At 49.9% G+C, this 15,972-nt stretch overlaps 5 protein-coding genes across 5 annotated transcripts; 4 read left to right on the plus strand and 1 right to left on the minus strand.

The window, feature by feature from the left end:
• The first annotated feature begins 418 nt into the window (after positions 1-418).
• L228DRAFT_49753 (hypothetical protein) lies at positions 419-5,366 on the plus strand. Its single transcript, XM_018336644.1, has 4 exons — positions 419-805; positions 934-1,318; positions 1,371-1,647; positions 1,705-5,366. The coding sequence occupies exons 1-4, from the start codon at positions 581-583 to the stop codon at positions 5,273-5,275; spliced, it is 4,458 nt and encodes a 1,485-aa protein (XP_018184826.1). The 5' UTR covers positions 419-580; the 3' UTR covers positions 5,276-5,366.
• A 639-nt stretch (positions 5,367-6,005) lies between these two features.
• Positions 6,006-8,437, plus strand: L228DRAFT_251388 (hypothetical protein). The gene has a single exon (XM_018333547.1). It carries the CDS (start codon positions 6,398-6,400, stop codon positions 8,153-8,155), a length of 1,758 nt encoding a protein of 585 aa, XP_018184827.1. The 5' UTR covers positions 6,006-6,397; the 3' UTR covers positions 8,156-8,437.
• Positions 8,438-8,601: 164 nt separating this feature from the next.
• Positions 8,602-10,446, plus strand: L228DRAFT_264022 (hypothetical protein). Its single transcript, XM_018334541.1, has 3 exons — positions 8,602-9,047; positions 9,171-9,439; positions 9,525-10,446. The coding sequence occupies exons 1-3, from the start codon at positions 8,922-8,924 to the stop codon at positions 10,063-10,065; spliced, it is 936 nt and encodes a 311-aa protein (XP_018184828.1). The 5' UTR covers positions 8,602-8,921; the 3' UTR covers positions 10,066-10,446.
• On the minus strand, positions 10,437-11,896 carry L228DRAFT_251391 (Phosducin family protein). Its single transcript, XM_018333548.1, has 4 exons — positions 11,775-11,896; positions 11,499-11,681; positions 11,050-11,408; positions 10,437-10,961 (listed from the first exon to the last, which is right to left on the minus strand). The coding sequence occupies exons 1-4, from the start codon at positions 11,825-11,827 to the stop codon at positions 10,795-10,797; spliced, it is 762 nt and encodes a 253-aa protein (XP_018184829.1). The 5' UTR covers positions 11,828-11,896; the 3' UTR covers positions 10,437-10,794.
• A 369-nt stretch (positions 11,897-12,265) lies between these two features.
• Positions 12,266-15,591, plus strand: L228DRAFT_49794 (coatomer subunit gamma-1). The gene is made up of 5 exons (XM_018336645.1): positions 12,266-12,597; positions 12,656-12,966; positions 13,030-13,999; positions 14,071-15,246; positions 15,322-15,591. Exons 1-5 carry the CDS (start codon positions 12,522-12,524, stop codon positions 15,552-15,554), a joined length of 2,766 nt encoding a protein of 921 aa, XP_018184830.1. The 5' UTR covers positions 12,266-12,521; the 3' UTR covers positions 15,555-15,591.
• The last annotated feature ends 381 nt before the right edge of the window (positions 15,592-15,972 follow it).

Genomic DNA, 15,972 nt, shown 5'->3' on the forward strand with positions numbered 1-15,972 from the left:
GTCGCGAATCGCGAGTCGGGACTCCGTTTCTCCTATTTCCCCGTGCGATTGGGTCTCTGGAGGAAGAGCAGCAACCTGGATATTCTGACCCCCAAAGGTCCATGCACCTGCGAATAATCGTGTTTTCCCAGCTAGACAAGTCTCACTGCTGCTAGAGGCCCAGGTGGGATTTGTCTTTCTTCTGCTTCGTATCATGATTTTGTGAACCAAGCACTCATTTCCTCTGTGACGACAGCTGCACCCTTTCTTTCTCATTCGCTCTCTCTATTATCATCATCATCATCATCATTATCATATCACACTCTTTCCACTCTTCCCCGCGCGTCCAGTGACGGCTGCCTTTTCCCCTGCTCTCCCGTCAAACCTGGATCTTCATGTTAACGGCAATCCGGTCTCATCTTTTGCAACTTTGACCATCCGCGCTGGATTCATACTGATTCTCTGGATGCCCGTGGCACGTCCCGGCAACATTATTCCGATCACGGCGAACGACGGCGTGTTTCCTGCACCGGCGTTTTAGGGTCTGGTATTCAATCGTGCAAGCTCCCAGCAGACTTGTGCTCCTGAAAATCAGCCCATAATGGCCTTTCTTTTCAAATCCAAAAAGCACCATACTGGCCCTGTCCCTCCATCAAGCAGAGATGGCCCAACGTCCAATGGAGTCTCGCGATCGAAAGATGGGGAAAAGGATCGAACGGTGAACCAGACACCGACGCCTGCCAGTAGCGTTCATAATTCTTTGAGTGGAGGAACGCCGAGTCCTGAGCAAAAGAATGTCCGGGAAAGACAAGATTCAGAGCCACAAGTGAGCATTTTCCTGTTCCTTTTCCATTTCCTTCTGCGAATCATGTTCAATTGATGTTTAAAAATACGGAGAAATAATTTCTGCTTCCGATTGCAACCACTGCTCAAGTTGCTGACACTGCAAAGCAGGCTCCTCGAAACCCGACTGGCCCAACCCAAAATCCTAATGCCTCACTATATCCATGGTCCAATCGCCGCCTCACATTCCCAACAACTCACCCGAGTCCCTTCCCCCGTTATGGCGCCGCAGCCAATGCAGTCTCCTCCAAAGAAGGCGACATATATATCATGGGTGGGCTGATAAATGGGTCAATTGTTAAAGGCGACTTGTGGATGCTGGAAGCTGGCGGCTCTAATCTTGCATGCTATCCTATCGCGACCACATCTGAGGGCCCTGGCCCCAGAGTCGGACATGCCAGTCTCCTTGTCAGCAACGCGTATATTATATTTGGCGGCGATACTAAGTTGGATGACAAGGACGTTTTAGACGATACGCTTTATCTGCTAAATACCTGTGAGGAGCTACATATTTACATTGTCATCCTAATTTGCTGACCTTTATCAAGCTACTCGGCAATGGACCAAGGTATCTCCACCAGGCCCTAAACCTGCTGGACGTTATGGACATACCGTGAATCTTCTAGGTTCCAAGATATATGTATTTGGCGGTCAGGTTGAAGATTACTACTTCAATGACCTGATGGCCTTTGATCTGAGCGCTCTGAATTCTCCCAAATGGGAGACCCTGGTCCCAAACAGCCCCGATGCAAGTCAGACCACAGGACCCGTACCTCCGGCGAGAACCAATCATACCATAGTCACTTTCAATGACAAGCTCTACCTGTAGGTTTTCTTGACCGGCGCGACCAGCATGCTTTTTCTGTCTGCTAATATCTCTAGATTTGGGGGCACAAATGGAGAACAATGGTTTAACGATGTCTGGTCTTTTGATCCGCGAACGAACAACTGGTCGGTCCTCGAGTGCATCGGCTACATACCTGCGCCGCGAGAGGGTCATGCTTCTGCCTTGGTCAATGATGTGATGTATATATTTGGTGGCAGAACAGAAGAGGGCAATGACCTTGGCGACCTTGCTGCATTTCGAATTTCGACACGTCGATGGTACACCTTTCAAAATATGGGACCGTCGCCGTCCCCCCGCTCTGGACATACCATGACCGCTTATGGTAAGCAAATCGTCGTCGTTGGAGGAGAACCTGGCTCTGCTCCACGCGACGCCGGGGAGCTAAGTCTTTCTTACATCCTGGACACTGGAAAGATTCGATACCCGAATGATCAGCCAGGACCACAGCCGCGGCCTGTGGCAGAACGCGCTCCTGGAGCTCGTAGGCCCAGTGGAGGTGAAAAGCCAGTCCAACCACAAAATCGAATACAACAACCGTCCAAGGAAGAGCTCCGAAACAATGTAGACGACGTTAAAAGGGTCGGGGGTGCTCCTCGTGAGAGCGTTCTTGCCCCTCAAGGACCTCAATCGAGAGACCCAGATCCGAATCAAGCAAGTGGCCCGGGTGGCGGCGTAGGATCTCGTCTTCCTCGCGCCTCATTAGCGCAAGCGCCCTCGGGACCGCCGCCGCAACAACAAGCCCCTGCGCCCAGGGTCAACGGAGCTTTGCCGCCTATACAAACCCAACGAAGCAAGACACCCACACGGAGCGACAAGGCTCCGGAGCCGTTGGATCAAGTGAGAGCTGCCTCACTTGATAAAGAGAATAGGTCACCAGTTCGACGGGAAAGCCCGCCAGGAGAATTTGTCCCGATTACCAATGAGCGTTCTGCATCTGCAATGCAATCCAGGCCACTTGCTTCTCCTCAGAACCCACGTGACGAATCTCCCGAAATCGTTCATCCGCCTCGCTCAAGGTCTCGGCAAATCGCAGGAGAGGCTGCTAGTAATAGAATTGGTGAAACACAACCAGACGCTATTACCGATGGGCGGTCAACGCCTGCTACAACACAAGAACAGTCCAAAACAAACTCCCAGGAAAAGCAACGTGAAAGTGTCGGAGCCAGAACCTCAATCGAGGAGCCACGTTCAGACGTGCAAAAGGAGCTAGAGTTGCTCAAGAGTAAGGCTGCTTGGTATGCTTCTGAGCTTGCCCTAGCCCGGAAAGCTGGTTATCTTTCAAGCGGTTCCAGTTCGCCCTTACTGGAGGAACGGGGCGCTGATTTCCTGAGTAATGATGATCGCCCCTTGGTAGAGGCTTTTATGACTATGAGAGCAGAGCTTGTCAGAGTACAAAACTCCTTGGAGGCACAATCACTCGCCGCTGCTCAGCGGGTCGCCGAAATTGAGAAACAAAGAGACGTTGCAGTCAGTGAAGCTGTATATGCAAAAGCTAAGCTTGCAGCCCAAGGAGGGAGCCAAACAGGGACACCTCAGCCCGACTCTGCTCATGAGACTCGAAATGGAGATTTCGACCGATTTGATGAGATCAGTCGAAGGCTTGCATCTGCGCTCGCAGCACAGACAGACCTGCGCACAAGATTGGAAGCCAGAGAGGCCGAAGTGCAGACTGAGAAACAAGCTCGTGAAATAGCCGAGGACATGGCTGGATCTTGTCAGAAACGACTTTCAGAACTTGACATTTATAAGCAGCAGAGCTCACAGGAACTTGAAAGCGTCAAAGCGGATCTTCTCACCTACCAAAGGACGGCACGCGATGAAGCCGCAAACAATGCCGATGCCCAAGCTACGATGAAGCTTCTGAAGGTCGATAACGAAGAGCTGAAATCGCAACTTGATGAGGCTACGCAGGCTGCAAAGATTCATTCGGATAGTCTAGCTTCGCTTCGAGAAACTGTTTCCACGTTTACAGCCAAGGTCTCCTTCTTGGAACGTAAATTGGAAGAAGAGAGGGACACTCGGAAAGACTTGGACAGGGAAGTCTTAGAGCTCAAGCATAATTGTGATCAAAAAGCAATTGAACTAGAGAGCTTAACGAAGAAGCTCCGCGAAACGGAAGAGCTCGCAGAAGCTCACGCTGCCGAGGCCCGTGCTCATCGACAGACCATCGAGGTAGGCTTCAGCAAAATCACTGAGAGCAGCAGTCCGGATACACAAAGCCGGGCGAATGACGACCGTCTGAAAATCCTCCAGCAACAACTCGATGATGCAGTTACTGCGGCGCAAGCGAGCCACGCTGCTGCTGACTCTGCTTTTGAGAAACTTCGCCGCGCCGAAGAGAGAATTGCCGGTCTTGAGGCGTATCAGGAACAGGCAAGCAGAGAGGGAGTATCAATTCGCAAGCAGCTGCAGACTGCTATCAAGGATGCGCAGACTCTGCGAGTTGAGAATACGGACCTCCGACAGTCATTGGAAAGCCATCAGCTCGAAGCAAATGCTCTTGCGGTACAACATGGAGCCTTGAAAGATCTGCTGAATGAAAGGAGTCCAAATGGGAGCGAGCTCTCGCGCACACGAAGCTTTGGAAGTGGCGGGTCGCGATTTGGCACTCCTGATCAGCTCCGGCTTCGTGAGCTGGAACAGCAGTTGGAAACCAGTCTCGAAGCACAACGAACAATAAAGTCTGACTACGAAGCTCGGGAGCAAGAGGCGGAAAAATTGTACCAAGAAAAGCTCGAACAACTGGAAAACGACTACCGATCGGCTGTCCATTATGTCAATCGTACGCAGCACATGTTGACCAGGATGAAGGACGAGCTGTCCAAGTCAAAGGCCCAAAACGAGCAGCTACAGAGTGATTTAGAGGAAGCTCAGAAGTCTGGAAACTCTCAAGAGCTAGACCATGGAAAGTGGGAACAGGAGCGTGAGTCCTTGAAGACTGAAATTGAGCAATTGCAAGAAAAGGTGCACGTTTCCGTGACTCAACTGGAGAATCAGCTACACAATGTTCGGGCAGAATTGGAGGTTGCGAAGAAAGAACGAGACGAAAACAGGGCGAACCTTCATCATACGGAACATGAGCTCACTATCACCACTGAAAAGATGAAGGTCGAGCTTGACCAGCTCAAAGACGAGAATGCACTGTTGGAGTCGCGGGCGATGGATGCTGAGCAAAAGGTTTCCATGTTACTTGATCAGGTGGAGTCTTCTGTGGACAACTATCGCCGCCAATCGCACCAATTTCCGGCCAATGGAGGACCCGGTCATCAGAGTAAACAGAGCAACCATAGCATGTCCCAGGAATCAGCTTATGGTCAGGACAATCGAAACTCAGTCGCGCTGGACAGCCTTGCCTCTGAATTAGACGCCCTTCGGTCACACTGGGAGACTACAAACAAGAATTACCGCCTCAGCAGCACCTCAGAGTTTGACAAGCCTGCCGGCGGCCATGAAGGTGGAGAGCTGAGCAACAGTCTGGCCAATTGGAGGAAGAAGCTTGACCTCGAAGACATGGACGAAGAGGAAGCGGCACAACAAAGCATTGCGGCTCGCGAGATCGGAAATCATTCGACCGCCGGTCATGCTTCTCAACCTAACATGATATAAAATTTCCTATGGTCTCGTCTTTTCTTCTTGTTTAAGAGACAAGGGCACACAATGTCATTTGGCGTCTGGTTAAATTTACTCCTCGTTTCCGTCTGTCGTATGTTGTGGCTATAATTCATACCCTTTAGTGGCCGATATTTATCTTTCTTGTCTATGTGTTTTTAAATTCGATAAGGCATATATGTCTATTGCCCTTTGTTCGTTTGCTTTCGTGCGTAACCAGTTTATTTTTTTTATATTCCGTCTTCTTGACTCATGGACGGAAATGGCTTTGCGATATCGTCGTAGAAGCCAAAGCTTTTGTACACTTACGATTACCCACATGCGCAGAGGTCATAGCACATTTTTTTGGTTCTTCTCCTTTGGTGCAAATCATACGTTCTCTTTTCATCACCTGTGTGTTCTAGCCTCACATTGATTCCTTTCAACATGATTTCCGCTTTCAGTGGTTGTGGAATAAAGATCATTTGAATACCTTAGATACAACTATTTTGATGTGCACGTAACCCGTCAAGTATTACGGTCAGCGACGATTTGGACGGCATCTCGAGGCAACGTATCAAATTACCTGAAGTATCCAAATGAGTATATATGCAGACCATCTTGTCCACTTTATCCAGCATTTAAGCCATACTGGATGTTGTATGTTACATGTCAGCCCGTTCTTAGTCCCGACTGGAGGGGACCGGAGCTTTATCAGCTGCAGATAGATAAGAACGCGAGTCATCGTGAGTCATCTGTTGTCAATTTTCCTATTTAGGCAATTTCTGTTCCTATCGTTTGCATCCATGGCAAGTCTGTCTAAGTTTTTTCTAGCTTGAAACGGCAAAATGTCAAACAAGATCATCAATTCATTCGATCTCATGCGTCTGGTACTTATTCTCTATGGCGTTACTCAATTTCTATCCTATCATGATTGGGGCTTGCGTGCGGCATTGCTTCTAGGTGGCTTTGACTCTTTCCATTTTTTGAATCATATATCTTCGATCGATGTGTTAGTTCACTTAACTTTCTTCTCTTTTCCCTACATTTTGCAGTATCTCGAATTCTCCGAGTGTTCCTGTCCCTCCAACGCCATCTCTGCACGCTATAGAGCAATCTCGAAGCGATATATATCTCATCATGTCCACGGATTCTTCCCTAAGCATTCATATAAATTCTCAATCACGACTTTTTCCTACTACGCATTGCAGAACAAAGGCTCTCCAAGGTACAGAAACTACACAGCACACGATCCCCTTGTCGATCCTTGATGCAACCGTTGCGAATTTCGCAGCTACAGCAGGCGTTTGGATATATGACCCACCTTCGTGTACATCGGACCATGGCCATACTGCCATGAGCGCAGCATGTTTGAAGCAATCACTGCAGGAAACGCTAAATGCCTACCCACACTGGGCCGGGCAGCTTGAATGGACGCGGCCCCAGAGACCTCATCAGCACCACGGAGTAAATGACCACACGCAGAGACATGGCAGGGTACAAGTCACTTGTGGATCGCCTTCGGATCCGGGTGTGGAATTTGTCGAAGCATATTGTGACAACATGGCAGTGAAGGATCTCGTTCCAAGTGGAGAGGATCGGGCAGGTAAATGTAAAGTGTGGGATGTATCCAGCATGCGGGCAAGAGAGTTATTTCCCTCCACAGTGATGGCACTGAGGGGTGATGCAGGTGCGCCAGGAATGAAAGTCCAAATCACGACTTTTGCGGACGCTGGCATCGCTATAGCTATCATGTTTGCGCACCCATTAGCAGACGCGCAGGCCATGTCACACTTTATGCACGACTGGGCTGCCGTCAATGCTGCAATGGTTGCAAATGCTCAAATACCAGCGCTCTCGCCCGTGTTTGATCCAAGTTTACTGGACCTCGCTGCTGCAGGGGATATCGATTCTCCGAGTCCAGACGCGGAGATAGTGAATGCAGCCCAGGAATTGCCAGTGCATCGGTTCGACTGGTGGGCTTCGGAGAAGGGATGTCCGGACGGGTGGGATGAAGCCACAAAAATCCCCGAAGAATTCGCGGGCTCAGAGGATGCTCGAAGCGAGGGAAAACCCATGCCATGGTCTCAATGGAACATAGATGCTCCTGTTGGGAATTATCTCGTCCATTTCACCGGCAAGGAAATAACTCGTATATGGAAGACAGCTTGCGCGACAGTAGCGGAAGAGGATAAGTCGTCTGCAGCTGGCCTGCCGAGCAGACATGATGCGATATTAGCGCATATGTGGATTTTAATCAATCGCGCAAGGGATTCCAAGTCCTCTTCCACGACATCGTCGTCGTCGACGACGACGACCTCTGGGGTTGATCTTATCCACCTGGATCTCACGCTCGGAGTCCGCTCGCGCGTCAGTCCAAAGCTATCTGAGCGTTTTGTGGGCTCGCCGATTTTCCTAGCCCACTACTCTCTTCCCCTTGAAGCAGCACGTTCTTCTCCGCTGGGTAAAATAGCCCTTGGTATTCGCGGCACGACTGCGCTGTTTACCACCCCTTCAGTGGCGGCTCTCTTGCATGAAAAAGCGCATCAAGTGTCCGCGCAAAGATATTGGGATGGTTTCTGTGGAAGACATCATGTGATTGTTACTTCATGGGCACATTTGAATGTGTACCAGGTTGATTTTGTTGGTGATGGAAGAAACGTCCCGAGATATGTTCTTCCGTTGATGCCGGATGTGGATGGGTGTTTGCAGCTGATGGAGGCACGGCCTAATGGTCTGGACCAAGAGGACGGTGTGCAAGGAGGTTTGAATGCGGAAGTGAAAGACAGGAAGGAGAAGAGACACTGGACAGATAATGGGGTGGATGTCAAGCTGCAAATGGAAGCGGAAGCGTTGCAGAGGTTGTTAAATGATCCGTTGTTGAGAAAGTACGCATAGAACACAAGGTTTCTTGAGAGAAGGAAGATGAATTATAAAAGGCATGTGACGCATAGGAGAAACTGAGTGACTATTTCTTTCCCTGCTTCAGAATATAATACGAATTGAAAACCAAAAACAATAGGTGCAATTCAGCAGTCACTGTCAAAGGAGCATCAGTGCGAAACACGTAAGACAAATCGAGGAATAGGGTTGTACGAATGCAACAGAGAAGGAATGTGTAACAGGGAAAAAGAAAAGGAGAGACCCAAAGCATTGAACGATATTTGTCATGTTGTATTCATTCGCTGAAAGTGAGAAATTATATGATGCAGAAAGTTGTAGCGTTATGTTGGTGGTGTCGTTGGAGTGTTCAGCCTTGTCTCGGGTCCTTTTCCCGCAACGGGAGGGGCGAAAACATCGGAAGGAATCTCGACCACTTTCTAGTTTCCCCACATGCGCGGACTGCTCTCCGCTCACATCCACACGAATTACTATACCTGAGGTCACCTGTGCCTTTTGAGTCTCTCTGGGGCAATTCTTCAGCCGTCATGCTCTTCAATCACAATTTCTAGCTTTTTGCGACCGGCCTCATCAATACGCTCGTTCGAAAGCTTCTCCAAGCTTTACCAATCCGCCTGGACCCTGCATTTGTCAGACAATACCTATCTACAGGATACATCCAGCCACAACCCACAACGACTCCGTATAATTCTACCAAGTTGTCCGCGAAAGACTGAGACTAGGGACGCCTGTTCAACCGCTGCTACTGAAGCTATTTGCAGCCATGGAATACACGCACCATCCTTACTACAATCCTGATCCCCAAGCTTACTCTTACCTTGGCCTCCCAACGACTACAGCTGGAACGAACAATGTGGACTCGGATAATTTTGGTGACTCTGCTATAAAGGTACGATTCCGGCAATCTCCTTTGTTATAATTGCTCTTTGGAAGTTATCTCTTTCTATTTCGTCTGCCGGTACTGGTATGAGCAGCGAGCTAATTCAAAGCTTCGGATCTCCTCGTTGAACAGGCACAAGACCCCTTTGATCAAGGCTACTCGCAACTGAGCAATTATGCCCAGTTCGAACAACAGGCTCACCAGGCCTTGAACGGGAGTGGCAACGGTATCATGTCCGACTCATCATCCTCGATACACAATGCTGCTCCTGAAGGCGCCTTGAACGGAAGCCTAGGAAATGCAAAGCCATCAGACCCCGACGACCAAATACGCCGGAGCAGCAGCGAAGAGAAGGAACTCACGCCTGCTCAGTCTCGGCGAAAAGAGCAGAATCGAGCTGCGTAGGTTTCTTCCCGTTTTACCTCTCTGCTCCATCTACCTACACATAGAGCCTTTTCCACTAATTCTCGGGTTTTAAACAAACAGGCAACGAGCCTTTCGCGAGCGCAAAGAGCGACACGTCAAAGAACTCGAGATCAAGCTTACAAGCATGCAGCAAGCGCTATCTACAATGCAAGCTGACAAGGAGCGTCTCGAGCGCGAGCTGCACCACGTCTCGATGGAAAATGAGCTACTCCGATCTACCAATGGCAACAGCTCGAATGGCGGAGCCCATGCGCAAAGTGATCCGAACCATCACTCAGCCAACGTCACTGTCGGCCCGATGAGATTTTCCCCGGTCGATTTCACGACGAGTCTGCAGGAGGGACACCGCGCCAGCTCAGCATCTGCTCATCGCGTCACAGTCAGCGAACGAACAGGGGAGCGTCTTTTGGCCGCGGGCGCAGCATGGGACATCATTGTCGAACATCCTCTTTTCAAAAAGGGTCTGGTTGACATTGGTGATGTATGCGAGCGCCTCAAGCGGATCACTCAGTGCGATGGACAAGGGCCAGTGTTTGGAGAAGGCGAGGTCATGCGCGCAATCGAAGCAAGTGCTGCTAGCGGAAGCGATGAATTGATTTGAGCAGGGCAAGGCATGCTGGACATGTCTACGACCTGAAAATATTCCATATCCTGTATCTGCTTCTCTCTATGGCCAGGCAAGTCCAACCCTGGATAGGAAGCGCGGATACTGCAAAAGGCAACGCAAAAAAGAAATCTATGCGTAGCCTCGCTAGTAAAGGAAAAATGGGCGTTTGTGGGTTTCAAAGCAATCTATAAACATACTCTGGGGAAAGGGCGTTATCAGGTGCTACGGAAGGGTTCGGAACCAGGGTTTCGGGAGATTGAGAATCTATTTCTTTTCATTTATGCTTTACATATACCACGATATCATAAGTAGCACAGTAGCGCAACGTCGCAATTCCGATTCTTTCTGCAATTTTTCTTTCTCTTCAATTCCGGGAATACTACCAAACTTTTTGTCCAACGTGAGCTTGATCCTGTTTATATACCGCGTAATGATGATCGCAGGCCAACGTAGCTATGAGTAGCTACGAAACCTCATTGTAAGTAATGGAAAATGAAAAACGCAGCCCGCTGCGTCAAGGCCCATGCTCTAGATAGATAGCAATCCTAGCAAAGTAAAACTCAAGCCCGCGCTTTTTCTTTTTGCGAGTTGACAAAATCGCGTACCTTATATACATAACGAATACACCCGCGGTGGAAATGCATCTAAAGGATAGTCGTAAAAGGGTAAATGGACATGAGGGAAACCGCTTGAGGCATATCAAATAAAATGGTATAATACGCTTTAGTCCCAATCGTCATCAGACTCATCCCCGGCTCTAGTCGGTCGAGCGGAGCTGCGAAGGCTAGATTTCTTGTCTTGGCCGTCGTCGTCTTCGTCGCCGGGTTTCTTGCTTAGTCGGGAATCGGTCTGCTTCACGGCGCCGACGGAGATGAGGAGTTGTTCGATATCTATTGTTTGTGAGATGAGTCAGTTGATTTCGTCACATGGAAGAGAAACAAAGGAAATGGAAGAAACAAAAGAAATGGAGGAGCTTACCCTCCAGCTTCGTTTGCTTGCCCTTCAACTCCCTCAACGTGACAATCTGCCGCTGGATGTCTCCGTCCTTGTATATCAATATCGTGGGTGTATTCCGCTCTGGGTATCCCTCAATGCACATGTCGGCGCGCATTTCGGCGAACTTGACGTCTCCGAATCTCCGGGCAGCTTCGCGCCAGAGCTCAGTAAGGATGCGCGACTCGACGTTCGTACCCAGCGAGGAAGTCAAGTTGACGAAGACAAAGGATTTCTTAGACGCCTCGGTCACGTCCCGCGAGTAGTCGGGCTTTTGCAGGTGGTATACTTGGTTGTGTACGCTGGCGGCGGAGATAGTGGAGAGCTCGGCCATGCGCTGTTGCCTATACCTGGGTTAGTTGGGCGAAATACAGGACCGTGTGGATGGGGTTGAAAAGGTGGTTTCAGTAATGATATGATGTGTTGGTACGCACCGGTATTTCTCGAGGAACTCTTCGTCTTCTTCCTCTTCGAGCTCGTCGAGCTCATCGAGTTCCTTTCCTTCGAGGCGGTTCTCATGTGCAAGTCGTCGCGCTTCAACAAGCGCTTCTTCGATAAAAGGAGTTGGAGACGGAGGCTTTTCTGGTATCACACCGTGCTTGCGAAGAATATCGTTCCTAATTGCACCATGGTGGCCGTGTTAGAAAGGAAGTTGTCGGACGGATAGTAAGGGAAATGCGGTATTGTGGAGTTGCGGGATTGCTGCGCACCATTCTGTGTCGGCGTTGGGGTCGTCGACCGGGACATTCACTGGCATGTCCATCTTGGGTAACTTCTATAGAAAGAAAGAGCTGTAATTGAGAGGGAAAGATGTCTGAAGCTCAATGTTGTTAGAGATTATGTGGATATTGGAACATTCGTAGGCAGCGGATCTGGGGACCGCCACATGTTTGCTCTGTTTGTTGCATGGCGGTGAGCAAGCCACTGATGTGTATGTGGCTGGTGCATTTGCTCAAGTGGGTAATTGTCGGTTTTGATCCAGCGCTGAACTGTGTAAAAATGTAAATTTACAATCATAGCATGTTCTTTACTCATTAATGTTAAGCTAATTAATCTCTATAAGCTTTACATGAAGATTGCCAGTTGTGGTTGAGTCCTATTTAGAGCTCTCCTGCTCATTGCACCAGCCACAGTGGCTTGTGCACACAACCCCTTGGAGAGACGTTGCCATTCTGGCATCCTCCGGTCTAAGCACCACCACCATTAACTGAACCTCGAGACACCCCCAGATCAACGTCAATTCCCTTCGACCCCTTGCCGCAGCTGGGAATCTCTCTGGGGCTTGTTCTCAATATCGTGCTGGAGATTTTCATCCGGAACCGCGTCCAATTGCATCGATCCTGAGAACCTTGGAATTTATCCAGTAGGGGCAGAAGCCGCGTCAAGGCATCGGCTCGCCGAGATTCACGTTTGGAGACCGATCCTATCACCATAGATTGCACCTTTCTACCGACAATATGAGCTTCAGCAAAAAGGATGAGGACGTTGACTCCTCGATCCTCAAGGTCGACAGAGTCTCTGTCTTCCAAGAAGGTATGCGTGAGCTCGTGTAGCTCAAAGCCAGCTTGCGCTAACCATACGTTACGAATAGCACGCCTCTTTAACACCTCGCCCATTTCACCACGACGATGTCGCATTCTCTTAACAAAGATTGCTCTTCTTCTTTTTACGGGCGAAAAGTTTCCCACGAATGAAGCTACCTCTCTCTTTTTCGGCATTTCGAAACTCTTCCAGAATAAAGATGCCAGCTTGCGTCAGATGGTCTACCTCATCATCAAGGAGCTCGCAAACACCGCCGAAGACGTTATCATGGTCACGAGCAGTATCATGAAGGATACAGCTGTTGGAAGCGATGTAGTATACCGTGCAAACGCCATCCGGTCATTATGCCGAGTAATAGACGTATGTTTTTTTGGAAATTAACAACGGCAAGGTACGGGATTCAGGCTGACGGATTTCCATTAGGCTACGACTGTCCAAGCAATCGAGCGTCTGATCAAGACCGCCATTGTCGACAAGACCCCTTCTGTCTCTTCGGCCGCTCTCGTCTCGTCATATCACCTCCTTCCCATTGCCCGTGACGTTGTTCGACGGTGGCAGAGCGAGACCCAAGAGGCAGCCTCATCGTCCAAGTCGTCCGGCGGTCTCTCCTTTGGCTTTGGAAGCTCCAGTAGCTCTTTGGCTCCCGTTGGCTCGAGCTATATGACTCAGTACCACGCAATTGGTCTCTTGTACCAGATGCGATCTCACGACCGAATGGCGCTGGTAAAGATGGTGCAGCAGCTTGGCGCTCCCGGTGTTGTCAAGAGCCCTGTAGCTACCATTATGCTTGTCAGATTGGCGGCGAAGCTGGCTGCGGAGGACCCGAGCCTGCGTAACCCGATGGTGCAACTTCTGGACGGCTGGTTGCGCCACAAGAGCGACATGGTCAACTTTGAAGCCGCCAAAGCTATTTGCGAGATGACGGACGCCTCTGACGCAGAGGTCCAGCATGCGGTCCAGGTTATGCAAATCAACCTCTCTTCGCCTCGCGCCATTACCAAATTTGCAGCTATTCGTATTCTGCACGCTTTTGCCTCGACGCGTCCGGATGCTGTCCGAATCTGCAACCAGGACTTTGAGACGCTCATCTCCAACAGCAACCGGTCCATTGCCACCTTTGCCATCACTGCTCTCCTTAAGACTGGTAGTGAGTCTAGCGTGGATCGACTGATGAAGCAAATCTCTAGCTTCATGGCCGAGATTAGCGACGAGTTCAAGGTCACCATTATTGAAGCGATCCGCACCTTGTGCTTGAAGTTCCCCAGCAAGCAGTCTGGTATGCTAGCCTTTTTGAGCGGCGTGCTTCGGGACGAGGGAGGCTACGAGTTCAAACGCAGTGTCGTGGAGAGCATGTTTGACTTGATCAAGTTCGTCCCGGAAAGCAGAGAAGATGGTATGTATTTGCAGAGGAACAAAACTTTGACAGCTAGCCCCTGAGATATAGCATGCTGACTCTTGAAACAGCTTTGGCACATCTTTGCGAATTTATCGAGGACTGCGAGTTCACCAAGCTCGCTGTCCGTATCCTTCACCTCCTGGGTCTGGAGGGCCCCAAGACCAGCCATCCGACCAAGTATATCCGCTACATCTACAACCGCGTTGTTCTCGAGAATGCGGTCGTTCGGGCCGCTGCTGTGACGGCTTTGGCCAAGTTTGGTGTCGGTCAGAAAGACCCTGAAGTCAAACGAAGCGTGCGTGTCTTGCTCTCAAGATGTCTTGATGACACCGACGATGAAGTCCGCGACCGCGCTGCGCTGAACCTCCGACTGATGGATGAGGATGATGAGACGGCCAACCGTTTTATCAAGAACGACTCAATGTTTTCCTTGCCTGTCTTTGAGCATCAGCTCGTCATGTACGTCACTGCAGACGACAAGGCTACTTTTGGCAAGCCATTCGACGTCGAAAACATCCCTGTGGTCACTCGCGAACAGGCCGATGCCGAAGACCGCACCAAGAAGCTCACTCATGCTACGCCGACGCTTCGGGCTCCCTCTACCGGACCTACCAAGGGAGCGGCAAAGGGTGGCGTGGACGTGGCTGCCTCAGTTTCTGCAGCTGCGCAAAAGTATGCCGAGCAGCTCACGCGCATTCCAGAAATCAGGCCTTTCGGCGCTCTCCTCAAGTCTTCCTCTGTTATCGAATTGACCGAATCGGAGACAGAATACGTTGTCAGCGCTGTCAAGCATATTTTCAAAGAGTACATTGTGTTGCAGTTTGACATCAAGAACACTCTGCCTGACACCGTTCTCGAGAATGTCTCTATGGTGGCTAGTCCCTCTGACGAGGAAGAAGCGGGTCTAGAAGAGGAATTCATCATTCCTGTTCCCAAGCTCGCCACCGACGAGCCTGGCACCGTCTACGTCGCCTTCAAGCGTGTCGATGGTGGCGCCTCTCTGCCCACAACCAGCTTCACCAACATTCTCAAGTTCACCAGCAAGGAGATTGATCCAACGACCGGCGAGCCGGAAGAGGAAGGCTACGACGACGAATACCAGGTCGAGGACCTCGAACTTCTCGGCAGCGACTACGTTCTTCCCGCCTTTGCCGGCAGCTTCGACCACGTGTGGGAGCAAACCGGCGCTCAAGGCGAGGAGGCCGAGGAAACTCTTCAGCTTAGCAACGTCAAGAGCATTTCAGGTACGTTTTTATATTCACTCGATGTCAAGATTTTCTACTGTCAAAACCAACGAGGCTAATTCTTTATTCCAATAGACGCTACTGAGCAAATTACCGCTGCGCTCGCTCTGCAGCCCCTCGAAGGAACCGACATTGCCATCAACACTTCAACGCATACCTTGAAGCTCTTTGGCAAGTCAGTTCTCGGCGGCAAAATCGCAGCGCTGGTCAAGATGGCCTACTCTGCCAAGACGGGCGTCACGACAAAGATTTCGGTTCGCGCCGAGGAAGAAGGCGTCGCAGCCCTGCTCATCAATGCTGTTGCTTAGAACACCATCTCTTTCTTCCCTCTTCAGCTTGTGTTCTCGCGTTCTCTCAAAATGTCTTCCCTGGCCTTGAACACTATTCCTGGAAAACTAACTTCTGTTCTCCTTGCCTCTTCTCACATCTTTTCAAAATTCCCATGAAGGAGGTATATTCTTTTAAATCGGATAAACCGTATTTCCCCTTCTTTTCCTTCCTTCCTTCTTTGCCCGTCTCTAATTTTTTCGTACACTTACAGCCTACGTATCCATTCATCCATCCATCCATCCCGGTAACTTCCCGTCCCGTCCCCCCTTATTCGTTTCCCTTGAAACTTCATATATTCTGGTCCCTGGTATGAATTTTTTTTTGTTGTCTGGCGTTTGGAATGAAAGATGTATCATATCATTTTCATCAAATCAATTACAAGTCTTGTCATTAATT

This window comes from Xylona heveae, assembly GCF_001619985.1.
Source record: "Xylona heveae TC161 unplaced genomic scaffold L228scaffold_14, whole genome shotgun sequence".
Classification (NCBI taxonomy): domain Eukaryota; kingdom Fungi; phylum Ascomycota; class Xylonomycetes; order Xylonales; family Xylonaceae; genus Xylona; species Xylona heveae.

What these genes read in the sequence shown, in the direction of transcription:
- L228DRAFT_49753 (XM_018336644.1), top strand. Translation starts at nt 581, where the DNA reads ATGGCCTTTCTTTTCAAATCCAAAAAGCACCATACTGGCCCTGTCCCT. An exon ending in GCTTTATCTGCTAAATACCT is followed by an intron (nt 1,319 to 1,370) that starts GTGAGGAGCTAC and finishes ACCTTTATCAAG; the next exon opens with CTACTCGGCAATGGACCAAG. An exon ending in TTCAATGACAAGCTCTACCT is followed by an intron (nt 1,648 to 1,704) that starts GTAGGTTTTCTT and finishes TAATATCTCTAG; the next exon opens with ATTTGGGGGCACAAATGGAG.
- L228DRAFT_49794 (XM_018336645.1), top strand. Translation starts at nt 12,522, where the DNA reads ATGAGCTTCAGCAAAAAGGATGAGGACGTTGACTCCTCGATCCTCAAG. An exon ending in CATTATGCCGAGTAATAGAC is followed by an intron (nt 12,967 to 13,029) that starts GTATGTTTTTTT and finishes GATTTCCATTAG; the next exon opens with GCTACGACTGTCCAAGCAAT. An exon ending in CAACGTCAAGAGCATTTCAG is followed by an intron (nt 15,247 to 15,321) that starts GTACGTTTTTAT and finishes TTATTCCAATAG; the next exon opens with ACGCTACTGAGCAAATTACC.
- L228DRAFT_251388 (XM_018333547.1), top strand. Translation starts at nt 6,398, where the DNA reads ATGTCCACGGATTCTTCCCTAAGCATTCATATAAATTCTCAATCACGA.
- L228DRAFT_251391 (XM_018333548.1), bottom strand. Translation starts at nt 11,827, where the DNA reads ATGGACATGCCAGTGAATGTCCCGGTCGACGACCCCAACGCCGACACA. An exon ending in GAGTTCCTCGAGAAATACCG is followed by an intron (nt 11,409 to 11,498) that starts GTGCGTACCAAC and finishes ACCCAGGTATAG; the next exon opens with GCAACAGCGCATGGCCGAGC. An exon ending in CAAGCAAACGAAGCTGGAGG is followed by an intron (nt 10,962 to 11,049) that starts GTAAGCTCCTCC and finishes CACAAACAATAG; the next exon opens with ATATCGAACAACTCCTCATC.
- L228DRAFT_264022 (XM_018334541.1), top strand. Translation starts at nt 8,922, where the DNA reads ATGGAATACACGCACCATCCTTACTACAATCCTGATCCCCAAGCTTAC. An exon ending in TTGGTGACTCTGCTATAAAG is followed by an intron (nt 9,048 to 9,170) that starts GTACGATTCCGG and finishes CTCGTTGAACAG; the next exon opens with GCACAAGACCCCTTTGATCA. An exon ending in AAAGAGCAGAATCGAGCTGC is followed by an intron (nt 9,440 to 9,524) that starts GTAGGTTTCTTC and finishes TTAAACAAACAG; the next exon opens with GCAACGAGCCTTTCGCGAGC.